The sequence below is a fragment of the Pelobates fuscus genome, chromosome 3, assembly GCF_036172605.1.
Source record: "Pelobates fuscus isolate aPelFus1 chromosome 3, aPelFus1.pri, whole genome shotgun sequence".
NCBI lineage: Eukaryota > Metazoa > Chordata > Amphibia > Anura > Pelobatidae > Pelobates > Pelobates fuscus.
Window position 1 is genome coordinate 66,773,454 of NC_086319.1, and position 23,975 is coordinate 66,797,428.

At 40.7% G+C, this 23,975-nt stretch overlaps 1 protein-coding gene across 1 annotated transcript in view; it reads right to left on the bottom strand.

Annotated features, from left to right (window-relative positions):
* Positions 1-23,975, bottom strand: part of PTPRQ (protein tyrosine phosphatase receptor type Q) — a 239,119-nt gene that overhangs the window by 208,347 nt on the left and 6,797 nt on the right. Inside the window, exons 4-7 of the mRNA XM_063447145.1 lie at positions 22,435-22,661; positions 7,476-7,545; positions 3,888-4,087; positions 728-971 (exon numbers count right to left, since the gene is read on the bottom strand). Of these exons, the coding sequence (XP_063303215.1) occupies positions 728-971; positions 3,888-4,087; positions 7,476-7,545; positions 22,435-22,661 (741 nt within the window). The remainder of the gene's footprint in view (positions 1-727; positions 972-3,887; positions 4,088-7,475; positions 7,546-22,434; positions 22,662-23,975) is intronic.

Sequence of the window (23,975 nt, forward strand, 5' to 3'; positions counted from 1 at the left end):
AACCAAAGAGGAGCCCAGCGACACGCATTGCTAGACTTCGCCCGACTCCCAGCACTGACAGCCACGCGAGCCCGGCTACACCGACACGGCAAAACGGGCATTGGCTAACCTCGAGTTCACTTCATTATGCGAAGACTCGGCTCCTGGAGCTTGCGCCCGCTCACAGACTATAGACCAGCCAGGGTGAACAAACTACATGATGCTTACGGTTTAGACCCAGCATGTTTCCATATTGAGCACCTTGATATAGCCTATCATTAAAACCTTGTACTACACACACTAGGCATGCACTAGTGCGCAACACTTAGATTGAAATGTTTTATCTTGTATTAATCGACTACTCAGCGACATTTGTTTTTTCTGCATGTATAATCTTACTTATACACCATACAAAAAAAAAAGCGCATCTTGACCTTTTCCGCATATACCTGTGACTATACTTCTTGTGAAATGCATATGTCTTATTTTGAGCTTGTACTTAACATTGCGCTTCCACAAATAAAGAATTAAAAAAAAAAAATTAAAAAGTTACTCCAAGTACCATGACCACTTTCGTTATTTGAAGTGGTCATTGTATCTGGCATCTGAATGTACATATAGCATTCAACCACTCTGTTGGAAAAAGTGCAGCCAGGTTTGTGAACCTCCAACACAAAACTGTCTGTCTGTCTATCTGTCTGTCTATCCACCTATCTATAAGTATGCATACTGCACAGTATTTTCTTACCTGACTCTGGTGTCCGGACAATTGTGCTATCGATGTATCCTGGCTCATTGGTAACAGCTGAAACTTCAAACAGGTAAGTTGTGTATGGTCGAAGTTGTCCCACAATAAATGTGATTGGCTCATTCCAGATACTGTTAAATGTGCTAGAGGTTGCAGTTCGAGATATTGAAGTAACAGTGGTTGTAGGTTGACCAAGTGTTGAAGGGGGGCTTGTTGTGCTCCATAAAAAATTATTACTTTTATCCTACAAAAAACAATATTTATTAATGACACAAAGATCTAGATCAAGTTAAACGCTGTCCCTTCAGAAGAATTACTTTAAAGAATGATTATATAAAAATATATGAACCTTGGTTCTCTGATATTTCAATATTATACAGTTTGAAATATTTGAACTCACAGTCTCTCTTTATTACCCCGATCTGGCCATTTAAATGGAGCATTAATAATTCTGCATGTATATGTTAGTGAAGTGGTGACCTTTATATTGGTCATCCATATTAGTCATGTTAGGGTAATTCATATTTCCATAAGATGAGAAATGTAATAATAGTGCAACACTTGTCATAAAGATATACTGTCTCTCTAACAGACTGAGATGTTCAGCCCTTGTTCTCTACTATAAGCGTTCTGTAATGGTTGTGATGTTTGCAGTATTCATTTAAATGGACACTGCTCTGACAAAATACAAAATAAATAAAAAGCACTGTTTAGTAGATATACCCTAAATGAAAACTTTTTCATTGGAGTTATATTTAAAAACAGATTGCAAAAGCTGCAGTTCTCTTGTCTGAAGCCTTTGCAAGCCCTCCTCTTCTAACCCCGCCCAGACTTTCTGTGACTGTCCAATCACAGACTTTCCAATGCAGCTCTATAAGAAGAGCAAAAAAACGGGGCGCAAGAGAATACTGAGAACGGACTACATCTGAAATAGCCTGCCCTTCGGTGGGTCCCCGCTCAGACCTCAAGCTGGTTTTAGCTCATCTTGTGCCATTACAGAGAGAACATCTCTGAAACATATCAGACTGGTCCCACCCGTACGGGCAGTCCAGATCCGAAATGCCAGCAAGTTCCCTCATCATGAGAGACACAGCAATCCTAGATGACAACCTTGTTAGGCATCATCAGTGAGGCATAGCTGATATCTCTCTAGGCACCGTGAGCAAGGGGTCCATGTCTGGATTACCCTTTAAACTAAAACCAGCTGAGTGGGGACCCACCAAAGGGCAGGCTATTTCAGCTGCTGTCCATTCTCAGTGTACTCTTGCTCCCTGTTTTTTTGCTCTACATAAGTTTAAAGGGTAATCCAGATGTGGACACCTTGCTCACGGTGCCTAGAGAGAAAGTCAGGGGGGTGTAACCAGTATAATTTATAAAAGTGTCAATTTCTATTGAAATCTGCACTTTTTGCAAAATGAAAAAAATAGGACATTCTTCACACATGAAACTTTTTAGAAAGCTAAAGTGCTTTCGGGATCTTGAGTAACCCTTTAACTCTTCGGACACTGTGATATAACAATGAATGGATGTAGAGTAAATTATCTGTATGTCTTCATAAATAATTCTCAGAAGCATGAATGTATGTTATTTCTTACATTTCCTATTGTTATTATGTATATTCCACACTGCCATACATGGGTAAATTAAACATTCGAGTAAATGAAGCAAAAAAAAAAAAAAAAAGGTCATAATGGAAAAATAATAAGGACCCCTTTCAAACAAGTTTACAATTGAAACAAATAATATAATTACATAAAGGCAAAATTAAACATTTGGTTTATTGCTAAGTGTACAAACAAAATAAGGCATATAAACACGGTAAGTAAAGGGAGAAAGTTGAACAGTGAAAATATAAAGAGACACAGGTGCCATGCTATAGAAATGAAGATAACTGGTTAGTTGTTCTATTATTTCTGAAATAAGGGTTTGTAAAGATTAATTGAAGGGCTGAGAATGATTGAACATCTAATGGAATGGGGAAGGGCTTTCAACCAAAATGGGGCAACCCAAAATACTTCCTGTAATTAAAAGAGGGGCAAAGATGGGTTGCTCGTTCGTGATGATTTGTAAAGTAAGATATGGTTGTGGAGAGCTTGGCAAGTGAGCATTCGTGTTAAATCAAATTCTAAAGATAATGGAAGCTAGTTTAATTATCTGCCAATATACCACTTGTAAAAAGGGCAGGAGTTAGGGAAGATGAAACTGATAGCACCCTTCACAATGGACTAAAAGGGTGCAATCCAGGCACACGAAGGCTGGTAAGGAGTTGATTACAGTAATCAAGACAGGGGATAATTAATGTATGAACGCATGCTTTGCATCTATCAAATGTGTACTGGTTTTAAGAAGAAAGAAGCCTGCTATGGAGACACAGCACTGGTAAGGAGCGATTGTGCAATTTGAACGCCTAAAACTAACCAAGAGTAAATTACTGAGACTCCCACCACTTGTGCATTATGTCAGGATTGTTGATATAGTTTTTGCTCAGATAAGTTGTGCTTCTAAAAAGATTGTCCCCACAGAATAAGGGTAAGCCAGTAAAGGCCCCAGGAAAAGCACTGAAAATAGGTATTTACTTTTACCCGCATTACAAAATAATAAACGCATGTAATATTTTTTCAACAATAATAATAAAACGTATATTAAAAAACACGATTTTCAGATTTTTGTTTCCTGCTTGATTATTTTAGTCTAAATTTTAGAAGAAGGTTTTTATTATTATTATTATTATTATTATTATTATTATTATTGTTATTATTGCCATTTATATAGCGCCAACAGATTCCATAGCGCTTTACAATATTATGAGAAGGGATTTAACTATAAATAGGACAATTACAAGAAAACTTACAGGAACGATAGGTTTAAGAGGACCCTGCTCAATCGAGCTTACATTCTATAGGAGGTGGGGTGTAAAATACATTAGGACAGGAATTTGCCATCAAATAAGGTGAGCTGCCTTTTAGGAGAGAGCAAGAGACAGGTATGTGAGGTAGGGGTTAGTCTTGGAGACCATAAGCTTTTTTTATCTTACCACAATGCAAGCAAACAAACACAGAAACAAACTAACAGGGTAGTCAATGATTAACTCCATAAGATATTTGTGATAATACATTGCAGACGGATTAAAAGGCATTATAAAATGGCCCCCACAACTTACATTGCATTCTGGTAATGCTCCATTCAAAATATCTTCTACTTTCACAGTGGTATCTTTAACTATTATTCCGGTTCTTGCATGCTTAACACTGATTTTGAAATTTGTTATCTTTCCATGTGGTTGCCTTGGTAAAAACCAAGTAAGATTTACTGCAGATGAATTTAATGCTTCAACGGTCAGATTCACAACTTTGCCAGGAGCTGTAAGCAAACAGGATAAGTCAATATGGTATGAGTCGAAATGAGAAGCATTACTTCTGAAACATCAAGGGGAATGAACAGGTGAAAACAGCTAGATTTGTGTGAACTCATAAAGATCGAATCCTTTAATCTCTTTTAGTGATAACACTGGGTTTAAAGTGCAGGATAAAGAGAAATCTAAGCGATTCTTAATTCTCATCTCACTTTATAGCTATGTTATCACAGAATATGTTTACTGATGGCGTTTATTCACTAAAGTGGAAACCAAGGATAATTAACAAGGAAACTGCTATTTTTTTTTTAGCCGAGTAAGTTGAGTAGAATAATAGATTCCTTGGAGAAATCTCCCAACTTGGCTAATTTTCTGACCCTTGGTGTTTTTTTGACATCACCTAAATCTTTTATATATTCATTATCCATTCATCAGCACATCAAACTGAATTTTTTTTTTTTTTTTTTTTTAGAGATGGGTTCACCAAACCCCAAAAAAGTTCACGGTGTCTGACATTAGTAATATTATAAAACAGTGACTGCCAACCTTGGCACCCCAGATGTTTGGACACCAAGTTTCAATAAACTTAGCAAGCCTAAAAATAGATTAAAGGGACGCTATAGTCACCAGAACAACTACAGCTTAATGTAGTTATTCTGGTGAGTATATTCATTACCTTCAGACATTTGCATGCAAACACTGTCTTTTCAGAGGAAAGGCAGGGTTTACATTGTCCTCTAGGAACCCCTCCAGTGGCCACTCCTCCGATCGACACTGGAGGTACTTCCCGGGGCAGCACTGCACAGTGTTGATTCCCTGCATCTCTATGAGGAGGTGCTGATTGGACAAGCCAGCATTTGGTCCCGCCCCTGTCCTGCCTCCTTGCTGAATTTCAGCTAATCCAATGCGTTCCCCGTGGGAAGGCATTGGATTGGCTAAAAATCCTAAATTCTGATGATGTCAGCAAGGAGGTGAATTGGAGGTGGGGTCAGCAATGGCGGATCTGCGTGGCGCTGTAAATAAGGTACATTTTCTTACCTTTTAAGGGGGTAAAGGGGAGCAAGCCACAGAAATAGTGGTTTTAACACTATAGGGTCAGGAATACATGTTTGTGTTCCTGACCCTATAATGTTCCGTTAACAAATAATGCCATATGTGATAGATGGCCAAGCATCTAAAAAATACTAAACTAAATACTAAAAAAATTGCTTAGTTTATTGATCTAAGGCACACAAGTAAACAACGTACAGGTTAATACTCTTACTTAGAGCACATACTGACATAAGTGTTTTCTATACTGCCTGTATTTTAAATTGTATTTTGGTTGCTTGTTTTATAAAGTTTGGGCAGAATAGTATCATTCTACCTTGAACTAGTTCTGGATTGTGGTAAAGTTGGATAAATGACACATATGCTCATAAGGCTGTTTTTAAAAGGAAAGAGAAACAAAATCTTACTGCCTTATCAGTAAAGAGATTTAACTGTCAAACAGAATACTAGAAAGTAGCCAAATATTATAAATCCTCTGGATAGATAAAGGGAGACGTGCAGCTGGGTTGAGTCAAATTCAAAAGACAAATCATGCATAGCAAATTCACTAATCATGTGCTAAGGCTTATTGGGGGATATAAAGTACAATATTTTCCAGTACAAACAAATCAAAGCATTTATTTATGTGTTTGTTTTTTTGTGTTATGTTAGCTTTCTGATGGAACATTGTTTTACCTTTTTGTTACTTGACTATATCTCCAGAAAATGCATATCTTATTGATCTAGACAGGAGTAGTCAACCTGGTCCCTACTGCTCACTAGTGGGCGGATTGGGATTTCAGGTGGGCGGTGGTGGGTTCTGCAGAAAATGCCCAGTGGGTCTCGATGGAAAAAGGTCGTCAGGGGACGTACTTTCATCTTCCCTGGTGGCACATGCTGAGCCAGCCTTGCTATAAGCCCTCTTGGGCTGGTGAGGAGGTCAAATATCTCCCTTACAGGCCTGTTGGCACTTAGTTCCAGCAGAGGGAAGGACCTGAGAGTCTCTGTGTTCTTCCCGCAAGCAGGCTGGTCGGGGCGTTGCCCTGCGTTACCACGGCAACACCGCATTACCGTGCTGTGCTCGCAGGAAGAGAGGAGATTAAGCCGGCAGCCGGAGGAGCTGCAGGCTAAAGTAAACATGGCACCGCTGGACCACCAGGGCTTGCATCATTATGTTCTCCCTCCCTGGTAAACGGTAAGAAGAATGGATGGGGAGACATTGAGATAGATTTTCACATCTCACCCACCTACACATAGCACAGACCCTATGCACCTTTCACACACAAACACACACTACACCCCTCACACACACTACAACTCTCACAGACACTGCCCCCTTACACACACACACACACACTTCCACCCTTACATACACACAAACTGCCCTCTCACACACAATGTTCCCCTCACACTGCCCCTTCACACAGGCACCTCTCACACATGTACAGCACCTTTCACACACACACACTGCACCCCTCACACACATTGCCCCCCCCCCACAAACACACACTACACCTTTCACACACACACAGCACCCTTCACAGACACAGCACCTCACAGACAAACATAGAAAAAAAAGTTGAATGGAAAATGGGGAAAAAAAGGGGAAAAATAGATCAGTACTTTTTTTAAAGAAAACCCTCCTTATTTAAAAAAAAAATTAAAAATTAAAAATTGCACTTGCTCTATAAAATTTAGTTATTGCGGCAAGGAAATGTTACCATCAATAAAGATACAAAAGTATGTGGTAGGTATTAAAAGGTTGACTATCCCTGATCTGGACTTACCATAGAGAGCATTTAGTAATATAGAGCTTGGTTTTGACATTTATTTTTGACATTTTTACATTCCAAAATATCAAAATTCAGTTCATATTTTTCTTATAAATTCAGAAACCATATGAAGTTATTCCTAATACATCCATGAATTAATCTGATTTATTATTTCTCTTTTTACATGCTGCCTATTTTTCTCCTTTATCCTTGAAGTTTCAGTTCTTCGTATTCATATTAAACAGTTCCAATCCCACACTCCAAGGGCAAGACTTTGACATTCACATCCTCACTGTGCAGTAAAATGCAGACTGTGTGCAGTAATTGTTATTCATTATATACAGCCAAATGTAATAAACCTGTAAGTCCCATGCACTCGGTGAAAGAGCTGCCATATCAGGTTTTTCATCATTTGCATGAATTGAAGGTACTAATCATCCTGTTTCGTTCTACGTTTGCAACTTCTATTCTAAACAAATATCCAAGTTTTAAGCTTTCTACATGATGCAGTAAACAATAACTATAGAGTAAAATAAAGCAAAGTACAGAGATTGAGATAATAAAAAGGTCTTTGTGGGAGATTAAGGTGTCTTACCACTTTCTGCAGTCTGAAATAGAAATGATTCACTGTATGACCCAGTGCCAGCACTGTTTTTAGCTGCCACCTGAAATAAATAATGAGATTAATAAATATTATAAGACTTTACAAAAATAGCAACATCAAATTCTACTAAAACAGAAAGAGGGGTGTCTCGTTATCTAGCCATATGGGATCATCCAGCTATTAATGACATATCTACAAAGTACATAAACAAATTAATAAACACATAACACTAGCACTTAGCACTTCCAACGAAGAGGCTAATTGGCACCTGGGCTGGAAAATCAGAAGAAAATAAGATTTGGTGAAAAAGAGTATCTGATTAACTCATGTTAGTGGACCCTAAAGGAAAACTGGACAGTATATGGAACTAGATAGAGGGGAAAAAAGAATTGGGGGACACCTCGAACATGCATTTCTCAGCAGTGGTGCTGCCATATAGACCAAAATTTAGTGTAGGACCCACCGATATTGAGGTACTATGGTCATATGGTGAAAATAAATCCCCATATTGGTTTGCTGTGTGCCTTGTAAAGTTTAAAACTGTATTTTTTTGTGTGCGCTGTTCCTTACTTTGTATTTAGAAAATAGAATTACAGAACGTTGCAATAAAAGAAGGCAGTTTTCCCATGTGCTCCTATGAATCCTGCTGAAGTATTTTAGCAAGCATAACTAAACATATTTTTGAGCTGATTCCATATTTGTGGATGCAATCTGCAAGACTAAAACACATATTGAACATGCTGTAATGGAGGTAGGCAACCTATGGCACGTGTGCCATGCACGGCACTTGAGGTGTCTTGGCACGGCACTTGAGGCTGCCAGAGCTAAACAGGCACTGGCCTATCAGGAGTCCCAGTGAAACTTCAGATATCTGCTAATACAAATTCCATTACTTGTGAATGGGAATCCACACTGTAGTAGAGCAGCCCGTAGCTGCTGTTGCAGCTCCTGTCCTTGACCTGTACCTGGCCAGCCTGGTCTCCACTGGAACCCAGGGAAGCCACCCACAAATATACACACAATCCGCACAAACGTAACAACACTAACAATTCACATACATGCACACCACAACACCACATGTAGTGTCTTACATGCAATACCCCAAACAGCCCCACACATACACACACTACCAAACACACAATGTGACATATCCATCCACACACACAATTCCACAAGCAGCCCCCAAACACAGCCCACATGCCTAGGTATCATTACAATACCACAAACTACTCATGAACATATACAATATAATAGCTTATAAACGCACAAATACAATGATACAAAGCATCTGCACTATAAATAACACAAGCAGAATACGGCAACATGCACACCTCAATTTAAAAAAAAAACAGGAGCGGCACGCTACGGGACATCACAATCCTATTTCGGCACAGTGATGCTAACAGGTTGCCTACCCCTGTGCTATAATATTGATATATATGAACCTTGGTGTGCAATCTTTGATCTACCATATAATTTCGGAATTGTGCTATTGACCTCACGTGGACCACTGTACTTCTAATCTGCGTAATTGTTCTGGTACGGAATTCCCCCATACATATACTTGCTTAATGTATGCTACTAGCTTCTATTCAGCTTGAGAACATATGTCATCATGCGTTAACAATTCCTGTCAATTCACACACATGTATCTGCTGATACAACAAATTATCTTTCCGGTAGCACAATGGCTTGTTGTGCTAATGCATAGTACAGTTATGGATTCCAAATGCCGACCAGCAAATTACTTCCTTTTGTTGAATTTTTGCTATGACATTTCCCTTCTTCTGGATTCTAGCTAGAAAACTTTATGTAACACTTTAGTAAACTTATGACTGGAAATATTCTGGCAAATTGCTTAAAAGCTGCCATTTGACAATCAAGTGTATGGCATAGGCACATGTTTTTGACTACACCTCCCATGATGCTTTACCAGCATTATGGGTGTAAGAGCATTATGGGGGATGTAGTCCACAACATCTGGAGTGCCAAAGGTTGCCTATCCCTGACATAGAGAATGGGTGACATCAGTGAACAGCAAGGGAGCTTGAAACTTCTGCTGGTTATTAGGGTGTCCATAGACAACCTACTATTAGTTTCAACTCCGATATAACAAAAGACAGGACGGCAACAGATAGCTCAAGAGATGCCCGTTTATAACAAATAAGCCTCCCTTTCTGACCGTGGAAAATGGAAACAGAAGGGTTATATGGCAGGGTTTGTTGTAGTTTTTAGTAGGTCTGTCAGATGCCTACTTCCAACTCCCAGACCACATTTCTCTCAAATGTTTTGGTAAGACTAGTTTCTCATTACTTTGATGGGGTTCTAATCTTCTCATGGGATTGGCGAATGTGTTCCCATACGCAAAAAAAAAATGTAAACATACTTTTGCCCAGGTTAAGATGTGGCATTATGTCATAGTATGTTGACACTTATTTCGAAATGATGTGTTTAAAAGTAGCCAAATGTTCACCGTGTCATAGCTAAGCCAACTGTATAAATTATATGCAGAAGCTGATGTTAATCAAAGTTCACTGAATTTAAAGCTGTTTTCAAGCACTCTGACTTTAAAACACATTTTTAGTATCTATCGATCAAAGGTTCATATTCCCGTCATGGATGTAAAAAGGCATCTTCCCCTCTTATCTCATGGAATCTTTCTTTAAACATTAGAAATGTTAGATACTTTGATGAATTACTCCTATAAAATAACACCAGTGGTTGTCATATTTTCAGTGGAAACCAATATAAGAAAAATAAAACTGCTTAAAACTAAATTAAATTATATGCCCTAATGCTGGTCTGCCCACTGGGTGGGTCCTGCAATAATTCAATCAGAACGTTCCTGAAGAGGAGTAAGGGTGGTTGGGCTATTCCTCCCTGTCTAGGTCTAACGATTGAAGTGGATTCCATTGCACACTAGTACATTATTTACTTTTGTTGACTTCTCAAAGTTGCTATGATATATAATAAAAAAAAGAATGTGCTGTCATTTTGGCATTGGGATGCTTCATTACAGCATGTTGCTTAAGTACTATAACTCACAGTAGATTTATAGATCTGCTCTTGCATATCTATAGGTATATTTTGCTTAATGGGACACTAAAGGTACCCAACCTAATAAATCTCAATGCAGCAGGCTGGTTGCAGTGGTCCTGTCCTTTTAACCCTGCAATGAAAGGTTAGCATTTTTTTTAGTCTAGAGGTGAATTTAGGCTAAATCCACGTGGAGGAATACAATGCTTTTGTATGGGGAAGCTTGGATGCGTGAAGGACATGAGGAGCATTGGATTGGACCATTGCCGGATGACATTGTGGGAGGCAGACAGATGAGTAACACTGAAGGAGCCTCGGCACTGGAAAAAGGTAAGTAAATCATTTATTGAATTCATTTTATTTGAAAAAAGGGGGACCTCTATCTCACTAGGGACGGGGGACTACAGCGTTAGGAATCCACGTTTGTATTCCTAATGCTATAAGTTTCCTTGAAGCTGACATAAGTAACGTTAAAGGTGATGTTTAATTAAACAGTAAATAATTTGTGAGACCTGCATTTTACAGTGGGGACCACATTAATTGAAGCTGTACTCTGTAATTTAAAAAGTACATTTAAGATAAATAAATAAATCTAAGCATCTCATGGGCATGTGTACATGGGAATGAAGATAAGATATATAGGTTGCAATGAAGGTGCTTGCCATGCAGGTAGATCCATTAAGATTTGCTTGTGACATTTTGATTAAGAAGCTCCAGATGAGCCATAAGCAGTCATCATTATCATACCTCACACAAATCATATATTCAAAGGACATTAATGCTGTAAAAATTGCACTAGCATAATTGTCTGTAGAAGATAAACATTTCAGCCTTTAGTGAGGCATTGCTAAGAGCAAACAAACTAAAACAGAGAGCAAGAGTAGACTTGGTTCCACCCTATAGAGGTTGCTGCACTGATCAGCGCCCCTTCCCGACCAAACCCCTGACAATATACAACAAATCAAAAAAGCTTGCTTTTTTTGAATTGTTGTATATTGTCAGGGTTTCGGTCGGGAAGGTGATTTTTGCTTCCCGAGGTGGTTTTTGCTCATCGTGTGTAATTACAGAGATTAAACAGACTTTACATATCAGACTGATCCCACCCAAAAGGGTGGTCCAGGTCCAAAATACAGGTCACCTTCCTCTGCATTATAGATACAGCAACCCCAGATGTTCTTTTTGGTCTTGTTAGGCATTGTCAGAAACACAGCTGATATCCATCTATGTACAGTGTGTATGGGGCCCACATCTTAATTATTCTTTTACCTTTTGGACTGCAAACAATCTAAAACAGAGTGCAAGAGAATACTGAATACGGACAACAACTCAACAAATAGCTTGTCCTTCAGTGGGTCCCTGCTCCAGTTGAACTCCAAACAGTCATCACACAGCAAACATACCTTGCCGACGTTATATCCAAATGATACTAATGCCATGAAAATGACCGTAATATAATTGTCGGTTAAAGATTGTTAGTAAGGTGCTCTAGAATGCCCCTTTACTAATTTGTAAATGTATACAATGTTTCCCAACTTGGCTTTCTGTCAGTATCCATGCCACAAGAAACATTGATATCATGCAACATGAAAAAATGGAATATTGATACTTAAGCGGAATACTTAAACAGATGCTAAATAAAATGAATGAGAAAATTTAGGTTCTAACCTACATAGGCTAAATCTCCTTAAAGTTATAGTGTTTAGATATGTTGCATAGTAAATTAAATAAATGCTCACAGCAGGGAGGTTATTGAAAGTATACAGGGCTTGATGTATTCAGAACAACCTATTAAGTCAGTATCTTAACTAGGAAGTAGTTACATTTAATTGATAATCCACTTTTAAGCGAATACACCATTGGTTTTTAGGGATTACCCAGTTGTGGAAAAGAGATATATAAGTGGAGCGCAAACCAGTATAAAAGAGCGCCTATGTACACCAATAAGGGCAAAATATGGCAATATAGAGAGGTATACTTAGGTAGCTCTGGGTAAATCCAGGACACTCGTGAAAAACAATTAGCATAAAAAGAACGAATGATCGTGCAGTATATCAACAAGGATATTATCAAAAAACATTAGCTGGCAATGACAAAGATTGTATAATGGACATATAACATACAATTTATTAAACACATGAAACACATAAAAATCCCCCAAAATAAATAAAAAATTAGAATGCACAGCTGCTTACGAAATAGCTGTAGGTGAGTGTATACGATCAAAGTGCCCCGCTACTCGCCAGCGTGTGTATGTATCCAATATATGAAGCTCATGCTAGAGGTGGATAAAACCGATTCCACTTTGGTGGAGCTGTTTCGCTGGATGCACGCTGAATATACACTCGACTTCCGCAAAGGTGAGGCTGATTAAAAATCTCGGGATTCAAAGTGCCACACACTGATGACGTCAATACATATCACGTCTACGCGTTTCACCTGTTGGCTTCGTCAGGACATTCAGTACGTGTCCACTATGTTGCTAATGGGATGATTTAAGGGCAATCAAGTCTATCTCTGATAATCTCTTGTTGGTTGAATAGTAAAAGCCTTTATTTGCATAATTGCCGACAGGGCCGGTGCAAGGATTTTTGCCGCCCTAGGCAAAAGTAAAGTTTGCTGCCCCCCCCATGTGACATCACAATGCCCCACCCATATGATCTGCCATGTTAACTAATGCCAGTGCTGCAGTGTCGCCGTGTTTACATTAAAAGGCCTGCAGGTACAGGCTATAGACACCAGAACCACTACATTAAGCTGCAGTGGTTCTAGGGACTATAGTGTTTCTTTAATGTGAGGTAAATTAGAGATTAGTGCCACGAATAATATACTAGATTGCCTACTTACAACCAGATGAGGATGATGATGGGCTCTAGCTGCAGTCTGGCTCCACTGGTCTGGTGTAGAACAGGCTCGCTGGAGGCTGTTTGTAACTGTGGTCAGGGCCGGCGCGTCCATAAGGCGGCACAGTTGGCCGCCTTAGGGCGCCAGAGGAGGGGGGGGCGCAAAAATCCGAATCTCCTGCCTCTGGCTGGAGACTCGGATTTGTGATCTCACCTCTCTCCCTGCAGCCAGCACACAGCAGGAGCAGGGCAGTGAAGTCAGCCGTCCTCCTCTGATGATGTCAGAAGGGGGCGGGACTTCTACTGCTCCCAGACTCCCCAGCGGTCCTGACTGCAGATCCAGCCTCCCAGCCGACCACCAGTTGTAAGGTTCTCCCTCCCTGGCCCAAGGTAAGCTTCTGGGAGGGGAAGGGGTGGGGAAGAACTTCAAGCATTTTTTATTTTTTTTTTAAATCAAAACGGGTTTTTTTTTCAGCCCCTTTCTACAGCCCCTGCCCCCACCATACTCCCCCTGACCCCACTATACTCCCCCTGCCCCCACTATACGGCCCCTGCCCCCACTACACGGCCCCTGCCCCACTATACGGCCCCTGCCCCCACTATATGGCCCCTGCCCCCACCATACGCCCCCTGCCCCCACCATACGCCCCTTGCCCCCACCATACGGCCCCTGCCCCCACCATACGTCCCCTGACCCCACCATACGGCCCCTGCCCCCACCATACTCCCCCTGCCCCCACCATACTCCCCCTGCCCCCACCATACAGCCCCTGCCCCCACCATACTCCCCCTGCCCCCACCATACTCCCCCTGCCCCCACTATACTCCCCCTGCCCCCACTATACGGCCCCTGCCCCCACTATACGGCCCCTGCCACCTCTATAGCCCCTGCCCCACCCCCACCATACTACTCCTGCCACCTCTATGGCCCCTGCCCCACCATACTACCCCTGCCCCCTTTACAGCCCCATCTATAGCCCCTTCCCTGCCCCCTCTACTGCCCCTCTACAGCACTTCTATTTCCCTCTATAGCCCCTGCCCCCACCATACTGCCCCCTTTACAGCCCCTGCCCCACTATACTACCCCTGCCCCCACTATAGTCCCCCTGCCCCCACTATAGTCCCCCTGCCCCACCATACTCCCCCTGCCCCCACCATACTCCCCCTGCCCCCACCATACTCCCCCTGCCCCCACCATACTCTCCCTACCCCCACCATACTGCCCCTGCCCCACCATACTGCCCCTGCCCCACCATACTGCCCCTGCCCCCTATACTGCCCCTGCCCCCAGCATACTGCCCCTGCCCCCAGCATACTGCCCCTGCCCCCCCATACTAACCCTGCCCCCCATACTGCCCCTGCCCCCCATACTGCCCCTGCCCCCACCAAACTGCCCCTGCCCCCACCATACTGCCCCTGCCCCCACCATTCTCCCCCTGCCCCCACCATACTCCCCCTGCCCCACCATACTCCCCTGCCACCTCTATAGCCCCTGCCCCCACCATACTACCCCTGCCACCTCTATAGCCCCTGCCCCCACCATACTGCCCCTGCCCCCTGTACAGCCCCTGCCCCTCCAAACTTCCCCACCATACTACCCCTGCCCCCTTTACAGCCCCTCAATAGCCCCTGCCCCACCATAGTGCCCCTGCCCCCTTTACTGCCCCATGTGCCCCTCTACAGCACTTCTATTTCCTTCTTTAGCTCCTGCCCCACCATACTGCCCCCTTTACAGCCCCTCTATAGCCCCCACCCCTCTATGTCCCTCTATAGCCCCTGCCCCACCATACTGCCCCTGCCCCCGCCCCTCTACAGCCCCCTTTACAGCCCCTCTATAGCCCCCACCCCTCTATGTCCCTCTATAGCCCCTGCCCCACCATACTACCCCTGCCCCCTCTACAGCCTCTGCCCCACCATACTACCCCTGCCCATTAACAGCCCCTCTATAGCCCCTGCCCCACCATACTACCCCTGCCCCTTAACAGCCCCTCTATAGCCTCTGCCCCCACTCTACTGCCCCATGTGCCCCTCTCCAGCACTTCTATTTCCCTCTATAGACCCTGCCCCACCATACTGCCCATGTCCCCTCTACGTCCCTCTATAGCCCCTGCCCCACCATACTGCCCCATGTGCCCCTCTACAGCACCTCTATAGCCCCTGCCCCCACCATACTGACCCTGTCCTCCTCTACTGCCCCCTGTGCCACTCTACAGCACCTCTATTTCCCTCTATTTCCCTCTATTTCCCTCCATAACCCCTGCCCCACCATACTGCCCCTCTACAGCTCATCTATTTCCCTCTACAGCCCCTCTTTCCCTCTAAAGCCTCTGCCCCACCATACTGCCCATGCGCCCCCCTCTACAGCACCTGTCCCCACTATACTGCCCATGCCCCCCTCTATTGCTTTTGTGCCCCCCTCTATTGCTTTTGTGCCCCCCTCTTTATCCCGTGTGCCTCCTCTATTTCCCTCTACAGCCCCTGCCTCTGCCCCCCTTTCACACGCCTCTACTGCCCCTGTCTCCCCCCTCTACTTCCTCTACCCGCCTCAACAGCCCCTGTCCCCCCTCTATTTCCCATTTACCCCCTACCATACTGTCCCTGTGACACCACTTTATTGCCTCAGTGTCCCTCGTTACAGCCTGTGCCCACACCATACTGCCCCTGTGTCCCCCTCTACTGCTCCTGTTTCCCACCATACTGCCCGTTTCCAACCACATTGCTCCTTTGCTCCCACCACAGCCCCTATACTCCCTTCTACAGCCTCTAACTCCCTTACTTCACATCCCTTCAACTCCCTTTTACACCCCATAACCCCACTACAGCCCCTCTCCCCCAATTGCTGCCCATATCTGGATCTGCCCCTGCTCTGTATACCTGTCTGCATGTCTCTGTATGACTATGTCTGTCTGTGTATGAATGTCTGTGTCTGTATGTCTCTATATGACTGTGTCCGTGGGTTTGTGAATGTCACTGTATGCCTGTGTCTGTATGTCTCTGTATGACTGTATCCATATGTCTCTGTATGCCTTGTTCTGTATATCTTTGTGTGACTGTCTGTGTATATATGTCCCTGCATGCCTGTGTAAGTATGTCTCTGCATGCCTGTATGTATCTGTATGCCTTGTTCTGTATGTCTCTGTATGCCTGCATCTTCATGTCTCTGTATGTCTGTGTTTGTATAAATGTGTCTTTATTTATCTATATGCCAGTGTCTGCATGTCTCTGTGTGTGTGTCTGTATGACTGTATGTCTGTGTACCTGTATGTGTTGATTGTATGACTGTGTGCCTGTATGGCTGTGTTTGTTTGATTGTATGCCTGCATATTTCTGTGACTATGTGCCTGTATGTGTGTGTAGCTATATATCTATGTCTATATGGCTTGGGAGGGAAAAGTTACACAAAGGAGCCTGAGGGGAAGAGGGACACACAAAAAAACAGGCTGAGGGGAGAGACCCACAGAAAAGGGCTGTGGGAAAGAAAGACACACAAAGGGGCTGGGGGGGGAAGGAGATACACATGGGGGTTGTAAGAGATATACAAGGGGGTGTAAGACACACTAGGGGGGTACAATACACTACATGGGGATTTCAAAAGGCTGGATATGAGACACCGCTAAAGATACATCTTATTCGTGTGTGTGTGGGGGGGGGGGGGGGGGGAGGGCGGCAAAATTCATCTTTGCCTGTGTAGCCAAAAATCCTTGCACCAGCCCTGACTGTGGTCACAAAAATCAATGTTCTGGGAGATCGGGAAGCAGCTCCATTTTTTGGGGGCCCTTTACACAGCTCAAGGTCATTCAGATTTTCAGTTGATTTCTGTTCAGTGTTTACTGAATAAACCCCATTATTTTTAAAGTCTCCTGGTATTTTTCTAAAGCTACATTGCTACAAATAACAGCAGGTTTATTATTAAAAATCAATTGTTTAGTGAGGTACTGTAGGTGCTGGTGGCGGAACTATCGCCTTTAACAGAGTAACTGTCCCCCCTTATAATCGGCAGCCTAGGACAAAGTGAGGGCCTATCACTTCCTCCCAAAGATACAAAAGCCACGCAGGACATAGGAGGAGAAGGCAGAGAAAAGGGGGGACCTCCTCTCCCAACAGCCTTAGCCTGCTACTGGACCCCAGAGAAGCCACCCTCCTGCAGAAGGTAGGAAACTGATGGCAATGAAAGTGTAAATCTTGACCAGCATGTGAATGTGTGTATACATATGTGTGTATCTGTCCGTGTGTATGTATATATGTATGTCTGTTAGTGTGGGTGTCTGTATATCTGTGTCTGTCAGTGTGTAAATCAGTGTATTAGTGTGTGTGTCTCTGTATCTGTATGTCAGTGTGTGTCTGTGTATTTGTATGTGTGTCAGTGTGTGTATCTGTATGTGTGTTAGTGTGTATCTGTGGGTGTGTCATTGTGTATATCTAGTTTGTCAGTGTGTAGATGTATGTTGTCATTATGTGTATCTGTGTATTTGTATGTGTGTCAGTGTGTATTTATGTGTGTCAGTGTGTAGATGTATGCTGCCAGTATGGGTATCTGTATGTGTGTCAGAGTGTGTATCTGTGTGTGTGTGTCAGTGTGTATATGTATATTTGCATGTGTGTCAGTGTGTGTATCTGTATATCTGTATTTGTGTCAGTGTGTACATCAGTGTGTGTGTGTGTGTGTGTCTGTTGTCAGTATATCTCTGTTTACCTCTGTGTGTTTCAGTGTGTGTATATGTGTGTCTGTATATCTGCATATGTGTCACTGTGTATCTACATGTATGTCACTGTGTGAATATCTGTGTGTCACTGTGTATATCTGTGTATCTGCATGTTTGTCACTGTGTGTATCTGTGTGTGTCAGTGTATATGTGCACACATTTCAGCATTCAAAATCCAACACTACATACAAACACCCCTGCATTCAAACATCAACACTACATACAAACACTCATGCATTCAAACATCAGCACTGTATACAAACATACCTCCAAATTAAAAAACAAAATTATATATAAACACACCACTGCATTCAAAAATCACGCTGCACACAAAGGCATGCTTGCATTCAATGCTAACACTACATTCCCACAAACATACTCCGTACAAAAACACACATACACTGCTCTGTGCTAAATACAACCCTGCAAGCATGGGAAAATGGTAGAATCCATCCAAGTATTGTGGGAATTTTAAGACAGTTGGGGATCTACCTTTTCAGTACCCAAAATATTCCTGCACCAGGGCCCTTTCTATGTTAGTTTAGCCACTGGGTAGGGGGACACCCTTTTGAAATATTAGACCTGCCAAAGTTGTTAGATCTGTAAAAATACAAAAATAAACCCATACAGGTTCTCTCACATTGGCATACTGACTGACAGCTTATGAAGAGTAATTTTAGAACACAAGGCTACCAGAAAAATATCATGGCTGAGGCATAATTGTTGTGGAAGAAATATATTGTATAATCTTTTTGTAGTTTGAGGTAAAGTGAACATATATTTATAAAACACTTGCTTCCCATCTACTTCCAAAAGAGGGGAGTTTTATCTCAATGAATACATGTTTACGGTCTAGTTGCTATTAGAATCTATATAAGGACATCTCAATATATCTTTATTGGTAAAAAAAAATGTATAAATAATAATTTTCCTTCTAAGTGAGGTTTTCTCTTTAATGTGTCTTTTTAACCCTTTATTACTAGATGGGCCGATGGTTCTTATCTGCCGCCGAGTTCTATGTTTCTATTTGAGGTGTGCCTTTCTTTTTGCGCCTTTTTTGCAAGAACTCTTGTTCCAGGCTGCTAAGGACTCTGCCGTAGGTGGAGTTACATTTCCAGCAGCAAACTGCATTATCTCAGTATGTGTAATTTTTCATATTGAAACACTGCACATAGAGACTGTAAGCGCTATGTCCCCTTTAAATCCATGAAGTGGTTATGGTGCTTGAAATAACCATTTAACTAACACAATGGTGTAAACATTAGGCAATGCAAAACACAATTTATCCTATAGAGTGCCAATTAACTTTCTCATAACTTACATAGTATGGGAAATTAATCATTTCTACCTTTAAATGTCTCTATAAGAGGAAGCCCTTGTTTCACACCATACGAAAGTTTCAAGGAAAAACGTATTAATGCATTCTAATAATAGGGAAGACGGAGGAGGTGGGGGGCTCACTTAGCAACCAGTACAGAAAAGTAATTATTTTTTCAACTATTGTTCATCTCTATCACTATCAGCTTGCAAAACACTTTATAGTAAAAGAGATTTTATCTGTGACTATACACATTGACTATTGCGCCATTATGCATTATTTTTACATTACTTTTTAATCCAATGAACAGAGTATTTGTATATTTTTTCATGTAATTTTTTGCACGTACCGACTATGACAAAATTATTTTTGCTTGGATGCTAATATTTCAGATCCACAGCAAAATATTGCAATACACGTCATACCATATAGTCTTTGAAAAAAATTAACCCTTTTTTTTCACCCAATATTGCTATGAATGAAGAATGAACACATTCAAAAAAATATTGTAAGTTTACAAAATTTTATATTGGATGTATGTAGACAGTAATCAATATAAAAAAGGAGCATTTTCCTATATTTGCAATATTGTCTCCCTATGTATCCTGTGATTCATTCCAAGTACATGCTAATAAAGGGGGTAAAAGGGACTCTACAGTCACTCAATGAATCGTCTGCGTGCATGGTCGTTTTTAACCAGCTTGAATGTGCATGTGGCACTTGCCTTGCATGGATATTAGATCCCAATGCTCCTCTATGAGAAGCACTGGATTGGGCCTTCGTAGAGGAGGCCATGCCTCCTCCGGAAGACATTGTGACAGATGGAGAGGTTAGCAGCAATGAGGGAGCCTTATGCATTAACACCAATTTGGAAAGTTTCATTTTGCAATAAATAAGTTATCTTTTTAACAAATTATTGGAGAAGCCTTTAGCAAAAACAATGTACATAATGTGCAAAGAGATAAATTGCAATCTATAATTTCATAATTATCAAGATGTCAACAGCCAATGAGCAGTTAACAATGTCGAAGTGACCACATTTCTATTCTTTTGTCAATAGTTTTACCATTATTGATTGAATTAAAAAAACCTACACCATGTGGTAAGCAGTCAAACGTAAATGGAAACAATAAAAACTATAACCACTGGAAGGAATTTAAATACCTAACACAGCAGACTAAGAGTAAATCCATTCATTAACAGTTTGACAGGGTACTGGTGGATGGTGAGCAGTGATTTCTGGCACCATAAACACTATAGTCCACTATAGTGGTTATAAAGCCAAGCCTTAGAGTGTCCCTTTAAGCAATCAAAATACTTCTGTAAAAGAGTTATAAACACAGTAACAGAACTATCAGTTACTTATCAAATTCAGTGGCAAAAGATACGTGATAAAGCACCAGAAAAACCTGTCTGTCAATTAACCAATACCTATAATATTTTAATTGTTTGAAAATAAACAAAGCAAACACCACAAACACTTCCCCTGAGATAATGTTTGTAAGCCATGTCACCAAATGTTTAATAATGATTGTTTGTTAATCAATAAAGTACAATTAAGTACTATCACAACAATATACCTTGCCAAAATTGCAAACACAAGAAATTAATATGTACAATATACTCAACAGATTCAGTTGGAACATGCTTAAAGAAATCTACACGCATATCAATTTTGAGTTGGACCACAACAGGTCGATTAAGTCAGTCAACAATTATCACCGCCACTACACTAAATAAGGGGTCAAACATAAAGGTCACAGACTCATACATTTTATTTTATCATTAATCTTCTAATCTCCGAATTTTGATTTCAAGATTGTGTGCAATCATAAGTTCAGGTTTGTCGCTAATGAATATCTAACTTCGGTAATGTTACCATCAGAGTAAAGTTGTGGCATTTCTTAATTCTGAGCACAAAGAAAACGCACATAGAAAACACTCACATGGTACCAGCTTATATCAGAAATTTTTACTGACCAGATACAATGCTTGAATATAATATTTAATATAATATATCCCATAATTTGGTTAAAAAAAAACAAAACAGATCCTATGACTTACTTTCTCGTATACAAGTTTTTGAACAATACCCTTATTGAACAATAATTTTTATTTTTCACAAAAACAAACGCCACATTGTATTGAAAAAGCCTGTGTCACAGTAATCTTAAATATCCCAATTAGATCTATTACAAGTCATGCTGCATGATTGTGACTATAAATGTCATGTTTGAGGTTTCAATGAAAAAGCAAACTCTCCTGCTATGAGTGTCTTGCAAGGAGCAAAATATAAAGATGGGTATTGTTTCGTGGGCCTCTAGTAAGACATTCCAGTGAATCAAATTACACATTCAAATGACTACTGTCTGAATGTCCTAATTAAAGACAATTCACAACTCACAATAACCGCGGCAAGCATCCATCTGCTGATTTAATAATAATGAGGTAATGGAGGCATAAGGTGAATATAAGGCACAAGGTATTACTATACATGAGTCTGAGAGGTAACGAGCATTATGCAGACTGGCTGACAAAACCTGAGCGCTTTAGATCTAAGGTGGGCTTGTTTCTAACGTTTCTTCCCAACAAAAAGATGTCTGGTAAACAACAATTATAGTATCACTGACAGGAAAATCAATAAAGATAGGCTGTTTCATTTGACCGATCAAGAGCAACTTTCTTGCAGGTGGGGAATATTAGCATTGAACTAAGCTATTCAAGTCAATATTCTGTATGTAGGAAAAATAAAAAATAAACTATCACCATTGTTTAGATGGGGGTTCTAATTTCCCCTGCATTTTAGGTGTAACAGTTTACGTGCGTGAATTGTAATACCCAACAGAATATTTGCCTCACTATTCCCTCCTCCGGAGTATTTCAAGAATTATGTAGTCTCTCAGTTTTAGGGGATGATTTTTGAATATTAGACTTTGAATTAGGAATATTTACAACATACATAGTGGACACCAACATACACTTACTAGAGTTTTTTAAAATCAGCATTTATATGAATCTGTAATATTTAATGCGTTATAAAGAAAATTAATTACCTTTATTTCATAAGTTGTTCCGGGGGTCAAACTTGTCAACAGAACTTCGAGGCTGTCTGGTGCTATTGTTACCAGTGAATATAAAGATTGTACCCAAGGACAAACCTCTCTGTAAATAACTGAGTATTCTAGAATCTTTCCATTTGGATTTTTAGGTATATTCCAGGACAGAAGAATTCCTGCAGAACCAACTCTTTCTCCGGCTAGATACAAAGGTGGCCCTGGAACTAAAGACGCACATTTAACCATATTGTCAGCGACATACAGACTTTTCATAGATCACAGTACTTTAAATGAAAAAGAATTGGTCAGCAAGAATTTTAACTTCTCAAGGCAGATTTACTCTTAACATAAGTGTTTCATCCCAAGCGCAGTGTGCTACAAAAGATGATTAAATACTTTTAAGAGACATGAGAAACATTCTTTAGCAAGAATGTAAAAAATGCAATGTTCTAAAAGAATGCAGAATAGCTTCATTTCAGTGCCAGGTTACTTCTGGTGATGATAGCATAGGCAAAATAGGTGTTTATCTAATGTTAAAGAGTATATGTATATAGGTTTAAGGTTCATAAAGAGTTAAATATATATAACTACATAAGAGCCGCATATACTATGGACGCTTTCAATATCTGAGGTTTGAGAAAAGATAATGAATGTCTTGATTTATCTGTTGGAAATGAACTCTGAAAAGATTAAATATACAAATGTGTAAAAGATAGATCAACAACTGCTGTAAAACTACAACCCTCAGAATATTTTACAAGCTTTAAAACTGGCAAAGCATCATGGATGTTGTAGTTTTACTGCAGTTAGAGATCTATCATTTTGCAATACCTAAATTAAATGGCAATAGGGATGCAAAATATTTGTGTTGCATAGCTTCTGTTTCCTGACTGCATTAAATATCAGAGATCGCAAAAGATCAAAGCACTGAGGTTATCAACTCCTTCTCTTGGCACTCCCTAAATCATAAACCAAATTGTGGCACATTCATTACAACACACGTCAGTGCGAAAAAGCAGTCTAAGAGGCAGAAATAGTACACACTTTTCTGGGGAATTTAGGTCCAGTCTTTCCAATTATTTCTCCAATTAAGGTCCAAATACAAAACTAGTACACACAAAATGGTGAGCAATACAATGAGCATTAAATATCAATAAATAAATAAACATTGTGAAAGACTGTTTAACAGTTTGGTATAAGTGAATATTTATTGTATAATATATATGTCATGTCCATTTTACCCAAAACAATTAAAAGAATGAATAAAATGAATAGAAATTCCATTTAACATAAGCTATATATTGGGTATGGATGGTACGTATCTAAGGGAAAATGTAATGACCGAAAATAATTAGTTATGTCATCAGAAATTTCCGTGGAATGAAATAGAAAGCGTGTGCACATGTACTAAATGATTGTGAATATAATATTAATTTACCCTTAATTATTTACCTAATGGCCTGTGAATCATGGCTGAAATTAACTCTCTGAAAGCCATGCCTATATAAGCCTTATAACAGCTTGTGGGCAAAACGGCT